The 12,161-nt window shown below is 42.4% G+C and overlaps 1 protein-coding gene across 1 annotated transcript in view; it reads right to left on the bottom strand.

The window, feature by feature from the left end:
• The window catches only part of Kiaa0319 (KIAA0319 ortholog), a 60,663-nt gene that overhangs the window by 46,062 nt on the left and 2,440 nt on the right, over positions 1–12,161 (bottom strand). Inside the window, exons 2-3 of the mRNA XM_055614503.1 lie at positions 9,555–9,665; positions 1,287–1,432 (exon numbers count right to left, since the gene is read on the bottom strand). Of these exons, the coding sequence (XP_055470478.1) occupies positions 1,287–1,432; positions 9,555–9,607 (199 nt within the window). The 5' untranslated portion in view covers positions 9,608–9,665. The remainder of the gene's footprint in view (positions 1–1,286; positions 1,433–9,554; positions 9,666–12,161) is intronic.

The following is a 12,161-nucleotide window of genomic DNA, read 5'->3' as shown; positions in this document are numbered from 1 at the left end:
AGGTTATCTGATGATAATGTCTGAACAACAACAACAAAAATGTCTCGGGGGGGAAAAAAAACTTATTCTCAGAACATATCTCTAATCAGGTTCTTGTTTGTTTGTTTTTGAGATGTAGTCCTAGCTAACCTGGAACTCACAGGGATCCACCTGCCTCTGCTTCCCAAATGCTGGGATTAGAGGCATGCACCGCTATGCCCTGCTAATATTCCACTTGTTTTAGTCAGATTCTCCGTAGCGAACCATTGATCTTTCTGCAAAGTCACTACAGCAGGCATTGGCACATACCGCATGGCACGTAGTCTGTTAGTTTTTGTGACGGAACAATAGAAGCAGGCCTCCACAGCAAGGGTTCCCTTCCTAATAAGGGATAACCATTGGAAAGTGTTTACTAAATGTTTTAGTCACATGAGGGGCTGTCAGGCTTGTTTCCAACAGGAAGTATGTGGAAATGCATAGGAATCGCCCTGATGTTACCGTACACAAGATCACCGTAACAGATTTTTAGTAGCACAATGCCAGGTATCTCATTAGCATGGTAGATTAGAAGTTACATAACACAATGCCAGAGCCAGAAAGATTGCTCAGAAGGTAAAGATTTGTGCTGCCAAGACAACCTACACACAAACACACACACACACACACACACACACACACAAACACACACACACACACACACACGCACAATGAGTAAATGCAGCATAATGCCAAACCTCAGCTCTATGGAAAGAATATTTCATCCAAGGTAATAGGAATTAGATATGCTATACATTTTCCTTTTCCAATTAAAAAAGCAAAATGTGAAAGCTGTAGTATTCTCTCAAACACAAATCTAGTTTCTAAATCATGTGAACAGGTTTGGTGTAATGTTTTTTCAGAGAAGAGCTGGATCTCAGATATGGAGGAAACACTAATTTACTATAGTTGAGACAACAGAACAGCGCCTCTTAGGAAGATCATGAGAGGATGGGGAAGTAGAGGTAAGGAATGCCCAGCCTTTCAAAACCATTTGTTTTGTTGTTGTTATTTTTTTTAATTTTTGTTTTGTTTTTAGGTTTTGGCTACCATTACATCTCTCCTTGACTTATATGAAGACCCAAACCAGAAATTCCTTCCCGACCCAGATGGTCAGATGTGCTTTCATTCGTTCACTTCAAGACGTGTGTCCTGCCCTGCAGCAAGTGCATCAGAGCAAAATCACGTTTAATGTCGGGCCCTGGCCACCAAAAACCACAGGAGCTAACTTTTTCAACTCTCCCAGGAAACAATGATGTCCTGTTTCCTACCTGTGATGGCAGCCAGCAGCAGCAGCAGTGAAGACAGTGTTCCTGTCGGGGACACCATTCTGCCTCCCACAGGATAAGGCTTCCAAGGTGGTGGCTTTGAAACAGGCTCCCTTTGAGGGCTGATGAGCCAGATGTGGCCTCTAGAACTTCAAAGAAAACAAAACAGAGACAAGAAAGAAGGGCAAATGTGGAAACAACCCTCAGTGTTCATATCATGATAACAGGAAAACTGTCCTATTCCCAGAGTGGAGCCAGATCCCGAGCAGCCATCTCTCCAGAAAAGTTTGTTAAAACATCCAGGACACTCACCTGGACAGCACAGTAGAACTGGCCCTGCTGGCATGGGCTCGGGTGACCTACCCGGAGGGCATGAGGGTGGGAAAGCTGGCCCTGCCCCTTGCCAGCTGCAGCACAGGGTGAGCTAGCCAGGGCACTGCTGGAGAGCTTGCCCCCAGTGGTGTAGGTTCTGGAGAGCTGGAAGGATGATGACCTCAACTACCACCCAAACCCACATGCAGAGCTTTGAGTTGGCCCACTCCAACATCTACCTCAGCTATGAACTGCTAGAGCTCATGATGGGGCCTGTCCTGCTGATCCAGAGCGGCAGCATCTCCATGACAAAGGGAAACAACAGGATAACTGAGAGGAGTCCCAGTGAGGACCCAGTATTGACAGAGCAACAGAAGCCAGAGGACTCAAGCCAGATAAATGATCCATTGCAATGAACATTTGCAAGTAAAGATGTGTGGACAAAAGGGTGTACTGTGGGACTCACTGTGACACACTGCAGCCTCCACAATCAGATCTCATTCGTTTGTTGATTTTGGGTGGAGGTTGAGGGTTTTTAAATTCTTTTTATTATTTTTATTTTCTTTTGTGGGGAAGGTTGTAAGGGCAGATGGTGAATACGAAGGGATGAGGAGATAAGTGGGATTTGGGTGCATGATGTAAAATTTACAAAGAATAAAAAGTTTTAAAAAATAGCCAGGACAGTTAGTTGATAAGATGAAAACAACAACAACAACAACAACAACAAAAAAAATAAAATAAAATAAAAAAAAAATAAAAAAACTGCCACCACCACCACCAAAAAACAGGCATAGTGGAGCACACCTTTAATGCCAACACTCAAGAGGCAAGGCAGGAACATCTCTGTAAATTCGAGCCCAGTCTGGTCTATCTATATAGTGAGTTCCAGGATAGTCAGAGCTAAATAAGGAGACTCTGCCTTAAAAAAAAAAAAAAGAAAGAAAGAAAGAAAGAAAGAAAAGAAAACCAACCAACCAACCAACCAAAACAAAAAAAACAAAACAAAACTAAACAATGGTACTGGCTGGTTTTGTGTCAGCTTGACCTAGAGTCATCGAGGAGAAGGAGCTTCAGTTGAGAAAATGCCTGCATGAGATCCAGCTGTAAGGCATTTTCTCAATTAGTGATCAGTGGGCCCACTGTGGGTGGTGCCATTCCTGGGCTGGTGGTCCTGGGTCCTATAAGAAGGGAGGCTGAGCAAAGCCATGGGAAGCAAGCCAGTAAGCTGTACCCTCCGTGGCGTCTGCACCAGCTCTTGCCTGGGAAGCAGCCCTGGCTAACTAGAAGTGGAGCGTCCAGTGATTAGTTTAGAGAACAGTGCTGGAGTTTTATGTCAACTTGACACAAGCCAGAGTCATCCGAGAGGAAGGGGCCTCAATTAAGAAAATGCCTCCATGAGACTGGGCTGTAGGCAAGCTTGTGGGGCATTCTCTTAATTAGTGACTGATGAGGAAGGGCCCCAGGTTATTGTGGGTGGTACCACTCCTGGGCTGGTGGTCTTGGGTTCTATAAGAAAGCGGGCTGAGGAAGCTGTGAGAAGCCAGTCAGTAAGCAGCACCCCTCCATGGCCTATGCATCAGCTCCTGCCTCCAGGTTCCTGCCCTGTTTGATTTCCTATCCTGACTTCCTTCAGTGATGAACAGTGATATGGAAGTGTAGGTCAAATAAACCTTCTCCTCTCCAACTTGCTTTTAGGTCATGGTGTTTCATGGTAGCAATAAAATCTATAAATTAGAATTATGTTTTGTTTTACCACCTCTGACATCAGGGTTTCTTATAATCTCAGATGGACAAAGGGTAGAGGAGCTCTGATGTGAGCATCCGCCACACAGAATAAGTGTCAGAGTCAGGAGAGAATGAAATCCAACAACGAGAAGGGGCCTGCAGTGTGGCTCGGTGATACAGCATGGGCTTAGTATGTACAAAGCCCTAAACTCAATCCCTGACACCATAAACAAACTCAGAAAGAAAAAGAACTCTTAAGAAATACTGCATCCTTCACAGTGTGTAGCAGAACAAAGGCACACTGTGTGGAAAGCCCACAGACACCAGTAACTGAGCAGGGAAGTTCCTCAGCAGAAATTAAAATTGAAAGAAAAATTGTTGCTGTTATTATTATATGGAGGATGTGTTGCCTGGGCTGGCCTTGAACTCCTAGGATCAAGCAACAGCGGTCCTGCCTAAGCCTCCTGGGTAGCTGGGACTCCAGGCAAGCCACCATGCCTGGCTAGGGAAACCTCACTTATGTTACTGTCATCTTTCTTTATGTGTTCACAAGGATGACTGATGATTCAAGATACTTATTTCTAAATAAACCCTCTTAAATTTTTTTCTAAATGAAAGCTTAAACTGTGGCTCATGACCCGTATGAGTGATGGTAACTGAATCTGGAGGAAGTGATAAACTTGGTGACAGTAGAAAGTTTCTGAACACCCAAAACCAAAACCAAGTCCATCCAGCTGTGTAACAAATCCAAGGTGCTTCTGGCGGTGCCCACCTGTGTGGCATCACAGGCCTCACTGAAGTCTTGGCCCTGAGCATACGACATGTGCACTTTGCACTGCAAATGCCATCACGCCAAGTGAGTCAAACAAATGCTTGTCTGAAATAGGTCAGATCGGAAACTTCCGCATGTTATAAGCTGTACTGGCTTTACTGAGGGTGCAAACTTTTCTACTTATATATAATAAAATGGCATAATTATGAAAAAACAAAGACTTCAGTATTTTCCCGCCATCATTCCCCAGGAGGTAGGCAACAAATTATTTTTCCCAAATTAGCATTTTTAATTGAATTGTGTTAAGATGGACAAGCACATCCATTTAGTTCATGTGGAAAACATCTTTCATCTTCATAAATGGTAAAATTGTCTGTATAACAAACAAAGCCATAAGAGTTGCTTTAAAATAAATTTCTTTGTGACTTGCTATAACTGTTTAGTTTGTATGCCTATTCTGTATCTCTATATGTCCAGAGTCACACAAAAATTTCTTGGGTAAAAGGGGATCATAGTGGAAAAAAGATTAATAAGGCTTGTGCTAAGTGATCAGATGGGAATGTGCCTTGTGGAGAGTGTGTTCTTCCTTAGTGTTATTTAAAATAACAGTGTACTTTGTCATCGGTGTTTGCGGTTTGGTGCAATATAGTAATGTTGGCACAAGTTTTCCTAGAAATTTTCTCAGTGTGATCATAACAACCACCAAGACAGTATTATTATCTCTGCCCTATATATGATGTAAGTAAGATTCAAGAGAGTTATCTAAGCCTTGGCTGGGGAGATGGCTCAGTGGGCAAGAGTGCTTGCTGCGAAAACACAAGGATCTGAGTTCAAGTCCCTAGCACCCACATAAAAAGCTGGACACAGGGCAGGGGTTTCATTGGTTAATAGCACTTGCCACTCTCAGGGTTTTTCTGTGTAGCCTTGGCTGTTCTGGACTCACTTTGTAGACCGGGCTGGCCTTGAACTCAGAGAGATCTGCTTGCCTCTGCCTCCCAAATTCTGGGATTAAAGGCCTGCATCACCACTGCCCAGCTTGCACTTGCCACTCTTTTTATATATATATATTTTTTTTGACGTACAGTGGTATTTTGACTGCATGCTTGTCTCTGAGACAGTGTTGGATCCCTCTGAACCGGAGTTACAGACAGTTGTGAACTGCCATGTTGCTGTTGGGAGTTGAACCCAGCTCCTCTGGAAGAGCAGCCAGTACTACTTAACCACTGAGCTATCTCTCCAGCCCCAAACAACTAGACACTCTATGTTGGTATAATGTTCTTTTAAAATGTATACACCTTACCCTTGTTAATTCAAATGCTGATTTCCCTACCCCCAACTCTCTGGTTTCAATCCAGATATTGCATTGTGATACTCATTATAAACATCCTGTCTCAACTCTTGTGTAAACAGGACAAAATAAAGCAACTAGATACAATGTTGTACAATGGGAGGAGCCAGACGACAGGAAAGAGGGGAGGAGCTAGAGAGCAGGAAAGGAGTGGGAGGAGAAGGAGGAGAAGGGGTGAGAGGAGAGGGAGGAGAGCAGAGCTGGAGGAGAGATCTTGGAGGATGTGGAGCATGAACCAGACTTAAGATTTCACAAAAAGCAAGTATAATGTGGGAAATCTAAATGTTAGGAAACTGAGGGCTTGGAGGTTTAGGAGGGAGTTAAATATTGCCCAGCACTGTGTTCTAGGTTAACTAAAAACCCAGTCTCGGTGTGGTGATTTGATTATACAGGTGTTTTAAGGTTAACAGCAAGCTTTACAAGAAGATAAACCAATAGTAAATATTAATAACCACTTACAACTCTATTTCTATCTTTTTCCTTTGGTTTTTTGAGACAGGCTTTCTCTGGGTAGTTCTGGATTTCCTGGAACTCATGCTGTAGATCAGGCTGGCCTTGAACTCACAGAGATCAGCCTGTCTCTGCCTCCTGAGTGCTGGGATTACAGGTGTTCCTCACTGCTAGGCACTGGCCACTCTTGTAGAGGACCTGGGTTCATTTCCCAGCACTTTCATGTTGACTCACAATCATCGGTAACTTCAATTCCCTCCCTTCTCCTCTTTGCTTTCTTTCTGCATTTCTTTCCTTCTCTCTATTCCTCTTTCTCCATCTCTCAATTCCTTTTTCTTGATTCTGTTATTGTTGTTGTTTGTTTATGGGTTAAACTGTTTGGGTTTGCATACAGTCATAGTAGAAATAAAGTGAATAAAGTTGCCTTATTGAAATTTCAGATATATTAAAACCAAAATTTTAGCCATCTACTAATTAATTTTTTAAAGTAGCAGACACGGAATCCTGATATCATCCATTTGATCACTACCATATGATCTCTTACAGACTGAAATGTTAATCCTAGCACTCAGGAAGCAGAGGCAGAAGCAGGATGATCACAAGTTCAAGACCAGCCTGGGGTATAAGAAACTCTGTGTCAAAAGACACAGGACTTATATAAGGGCTGGAGAGGTGGCTCAGGTGATCTGCAGGATCTGCTTGTGGGTAGAATGGAAGGTGGGCACTACAGACGAATTCAGCAAACAGAAAGAACAGGAGTTGCTATTACTCAGAGTGGGAACTAGAGCAAGAGAAATGTGCCACAGCTGCCATGCAGGACACCACGGGGAGCCAGATCAACCCAAGACTTTTCCAGAAGCCTGGATGAAAGGACAAAGAGAAATTTACTTCTGTGTCCCTGTCCAGGAATAGACGTGGCAGCACTTGGGAGGGAGAGGAAGGTGGATCTCTGTGAGTTTGAGGCCAGTCTGATCTACACAGCGAGTTCCAGGACAGTTGGAGCTAAATAATAAAGAGGCCATGTCTCAAAATAAAACAAACAAACAAAAAACTAATATATACATACAGAGCATAGCCCTTTGTAAAGAACAGACACAGTCATACACAGACACAGACGATTCACAACACAGCCTTCACTCAGGCACAAGTTCATGTTGATGCAACAGACAAACAGGAGGAGAAGACAGAGTCTAGACAATTCACATCTGGGCCTTCTTAGTTAAATGACACCAAGGGTAGGTTTTTTAAAATTTCTGACCTTAATGCAACATCAATGAATTATTGGTGACTTGGAGTTTATTCCTAATGCCTCTAATCCATGCAGACATAAACCCTACAAACTTAAAGAACTGAATTCTGCAGCCGCCAGTGTGAGCTTGCGTGCAGGTTCTTCCCTAGAGCCTCGATGAGAATGCAAGCTGTTGGGTAGCTGTTAGGTCTGGACTGAATCATTCCCTCACTGGATGGTGGCAGGAGAAAAGCACCCTCAGGCCCATGAAAATTAAAGGATCATAAGGCCCCTCCCTTAGGGTATGAAAGAAAAGTAACAGCGAAGACTCTTTAGTGGTGTAGCTGCCTGCAAGTGTCTCAAGATACTCCATGTTATAGTTTTGTGAATGATCCAGCCATGCTGTTTTTTTTTTTTTTTGTTTTTGTTTTTGTTTTTTGTGGTGGAGTTGCTACTGCAAGTAATTCCAATGAACTCATTGCTTCACTAAGCTGAACTTGTATAAAATTGCAATTTTGGAGTGTTGTTGCCCTCCCTATTATCCCAGAAAACATACACACAGCAATAGAAACTTGATCTGAGTCTTGATTTGAGTCTAGAATTTGTGAGACTCTCATAAAGCCTAACAAACGTGTGATGTTTTAAGTCACTATTTTTATAATAATGTATTCCACTGCAACACCAAACTAATACACAGCAGGCAAGGGGGTGGACTGTGACTGACATTGTAAAATATTATGAAAAGTCTCATAAACATCACTGCAGGCTAAGAAGGAGTAATGAGTCCTGTTACTAGGAACTAGAAAAAAAAACAGATCCACAAATTACAAGATTGGGAACAAATAGGCAGCCTGCCAAGGTATGTTCATTACTAGACCGTTGTTTTGGGAACTCAGTAAGGAGCTAATTTAGAACTATCTTCACACTGAGTGTAGCACAGGTATATATAGTAAGCCTTTTTGTGGGAATTGGAGAGAGAGTTTAGGAGTTAAGAATGCTTGCTGCTCTTGCAGAGGACTCAGGTTTGGTTCCCAGCATCTGTACTGGGCAAGCTCACAACCACTACAGCTCCAAGGGACAAAATGCCCTCTTCTGGCCTCCATAGGCATCGACACATCTAAACACACAAACATACACTATTAAATCTTTAAAAATCTTTAAGTAATAAAACTTTAAAGAACAAAGAACAAAACAAGCAGGCAACCCAACCATTGAATTTCAGAATAGAAACTATATCTATACTTGATCTGAGCCAAAAATGTGAGACAATATAACGTGGACATTATATCCATTGTAATAATCCAAAATGCAACTCAAAGAAATAAAGTTAGAAAAATAATAAGAAGAAGAACCACAAAGTAACAAACAGCTCAATATATATTTACTGATAGAATTTATAAGAATTTGGAAGAGGTAAAAAATGAGATATATGAACTATAACTGTTTGGGGCCAATTATGAGGGGACTTTCTGGGACTCCAGCTCTCAATGACTCGGAGACCTTTTATAGTTATTCTGTAAGCCAGGCCTTAGTGTAGGCTTGTTCCCCAACTAGCTCTTAGATTCACCCCTTTATATTAATCTTCATTCTGCCACGTGGCCCGTTACCTCTCAGTCTTAGTCCTGGCCCTGTTTATTCACTTCTGGCTGGCGCCCCTCTGCACCTCTCTTTCCCAGAGTTCCTATCTCATCCCGCAGTCCCACCTTCTTTTCCTGCCTTTGCTATAAGCCATTCATCTTTTTAGTAAACCAATCAGAAGATGTTGGAGGGAGTGTTTACAAAATACGATGGAGCCAGGGGTGTGTGTGTGTGTGTCTGTGTATGTCTGTGTGTGTGTCTGTGTCTGTAATCAGATCTCTGCTAGTACAGACATCACATTTCAGCCTTCACACTGTGTACAAAAAGAGCACCCCAAGAGATAAGAGGGAGAGCTTGGAGGGACTCAGTTCTCCCTATGATTCTGGAGCGGGAGGAAAGTCCCATTAAATACTGTTAAAGACGGTTGCCTTTTGCTCACTGTGATTAGAATTGTTGGCCTAACATTTATGGTGAATGTAGCCCACCCCCAGGGTCTTATTGTGTATCTCTGCCCTGCTATGCAGAACAGGATGACCTCAAACTCACAGAGATCCGCCTGACTTTGCATCCTTGGTACTGGGATTAAAGGCTTACATCGATATTCCCAACCACAAACACTCTTTTAATGATTTCTGTGAGTGACACTGTTAAGAACCTGATATTTAGCCAGGGGTGGAGTATACCTTTAATTTCAGCACTCTGGGAGGCAGAGGCAGGCAGATCTCTGTGAGTTGGAGGCTAGCCTCACCAAGTGAGTTCAGGACAGCCAAGGCTACATAGAGAAACCCTGTCTTGAAACTAACCAACAAACAAAAATGAAACAACAACAACAACAAATTCTTGCCATTTCACTTGTACCTGGCAGTCTTGAGTGGAGTAGTATTAGCCAAGCAGGTTCTCTTGGTAGACATTTGTGTTAGCTTTATGGCTACCCACTGCTCTGAAGACTCCAGAGACACCTCGAGGAAGCTGCAAAGCAATTATAGCTGTTTATTGCTGAAGCAAAACGCTAACTACTCCAACCATGAACTCCCTCCTCCAACTCATGTTCTCAGAATTTTTTTCATAAAATTTTTCAGATATTAACCAAGAGAGCTGATTAATTTTAATTGAAAAGGGACTTTTTTTTGGTAAGATTTCATCTGTTTTTTCAAGTAAACTGGCAATACATTTAAATTTTTAATTTAAAAAATTAAAAATCTAACTAGCACAGGCTATATCTGTGTGTGGATGTGAGCATGTGTGTGTGGTGCCCATGAAGGCCAAAATAGGGCAATGAGTCCTCGGGAGCTGGAGTTACAAGCAATTGTGAGCCACCAGACAGGAGTACTGGAAACTGAACTCAAGTCTTCAGCAGAAGCAGTTATATGGTCGTAAGTGCTGAGCCATTGCTCTAGCCTTTCTTGCCAACCTTCAGTCTTCCTCATTAGTAGAGCAGGTTGAGCTGGTAACAGAAGATGGTATCAGTGGCAATTATATAGTGGCAAAGGCAGTAGCTGGCAGCAATGGTGGCAGCAGCGGTGGTAGTGGCAAGAAGGCAGCTAGAGTGTTCCAGGAACCTGCCAGGGGCATAAACATTGGGAGCAGAAGAGCCAGGGGTTAAAAAAACAATGGCCCAATCTCTGGAAGAGTCCTAGGAAGCTGCCAAATAATGGGTGAAAAAAAATCTGTGATATTTTACTCCTAGGAGCTATAACTACAGCTGCTGTCCAAGACTCCTGCCTAGGCCCAAAACCTGTCACAGTAGAAACGGTAAGACCTGAGGTCCCAACCCCCAAGGCTTTCCCAGCAGCTGTAATCTGAGCGGGCACAGCCACTGCTGGAAAGGAAGGTTTACAGCCACATGTTAGGCTGCAGGTAGAAGAGCCAGTCCTAGCCTCCAACCCCAAATGCCTGGAATCCTAAGTCTCTGGCTTCTAAAGTCAGGTGCAATAGGCCCCTGCCGGTTAGGGCTTGGAATTGGAAGCCTCTGGGTTGGCACTGGACGCTTGAGGATCCGGAACTACTGACACCAGAAGAGCAATACTGCCTTTATACATGGCTGCTAGGTAGAGCAAAAGGACCCCGGCTGCTTACTGGTAACAAGATGACTAAGTTGTTAGGATCTAGCACACGGAACTGTGATGTGACTATGCTTTAAAATCCTGTATTATATTGTATATTTGTTAAAAGAAAAAAATCTTAATTGTTTTTAATCACACAAAAATAGGTAAGTATATGAGATGACAGATCAATTAGCTAGAGTGTGAAACCACTATATATTTACATTTCCATATATCCATGGTCACATGGGTATATATTTGTATGTATGTGAGAGAGTAAATGCACGGGGCCCCGTTCTCTTCCTGTCATAGGGGACCCTGGGAAAAGACTCAGGTTATCAGGTTTTGTGGGAGGTACCTTTACCTACTAAGTCATGTTGCTGGCCCTGGTGGTAGGGTTTTGTTGTTGGGTGTGTCGTTTTGGTTGTGTGTGTGTGTGTGTGTGCTTGGACAGGGTATCATACAGTGCAGATTAATTTCAAACTTACTACACATTCAAGGATGACCTTGAATTCCAGATCCCCCTGCCTCCCTCCTCCAAGTGCTGAAATTACAGATATTTATCAGTCATGCTTAGCTCAGTTTTTATTAGTGAACTATACTTCAACAAAGCTGATAGAAAAAAAAATTAACACAAGAGCCAAAAATTTCCCAGAATTGGCAGAAGAGAAAAATGCCCAGTCTACTATATTCTGAGCAGGTGATACAGTGTGAATCTGATCCTTTCAAAATGCATTTGGAATTTAAACTCATTTTATGAAGTGTGATGATAAGGACAGTGCACTAATGGATGATATTTGTGTTATGTGTATTTTTTTTTTTTTTTGAGACAGAGTCTCTGGAGTCTTGGCTGTCGTGTAGCATTTTTTTTTTTTTAAGGAAAAAGAACAATAACCCATCAGTTATTTCATGCCTATTGAAATAAATTTCCTTTCTTGGAATATTAAATATAATTAACTGGGTATTAAGTTGGCATGCTGTTAGATCTTATCAGATATACATATTGTTTTATAAACATGTTACAAGGGGCCAGGCATGGTGACCCAAGCCTGTAATCCCAGCATTCAGGGAGGCAGAGACAGACGGATCTCTGTGAGTTCGAGGCCAGCCTGGTCTACAAAGCAAGTCCAGAACAGCCAAAGGCTACATAGAGAAACTCTGTCTCAAAAAAACAAGAAAAAAGTTATAAGGGAAGATGTATGAATTTTCTGATATTTCTAATGAAAAAAGTTTAAACATCAGAAAAAAAGTTTTGGCCACCTTAAAATAATCCTTCTTTTAGTGCCATATTATTTTGAAGAAATGAAAATTTCCCTGAACACCCTTATCTCAGAAATAACTTTTATTGGACTGGAGAGGTGGCTCAGGAGCTAAGAGCACTTGCTGCTCCTCCAGAGAACGACCAGTTTGGTTCCCAGGACTC

Source organism: Psammomys obesus, unplaced genomic scaffold, assembly GCF_907164565.1.
Source record: "Psammomys obesus unplaced genomic scaffold, mPsaObe1.curated_primary_1811, whole genome shotgun sequence".
Lineage (NCBI taxonomy): Eukaryota > Metazoa > Chordata > Mammalia > Rodentia > Muridae > Psammomys > Psammomys obesus.
Note: the sequence above shows the minus strand (reverse complement) of the source record. Positions and strands in the feature narration are given on the sequence as shown.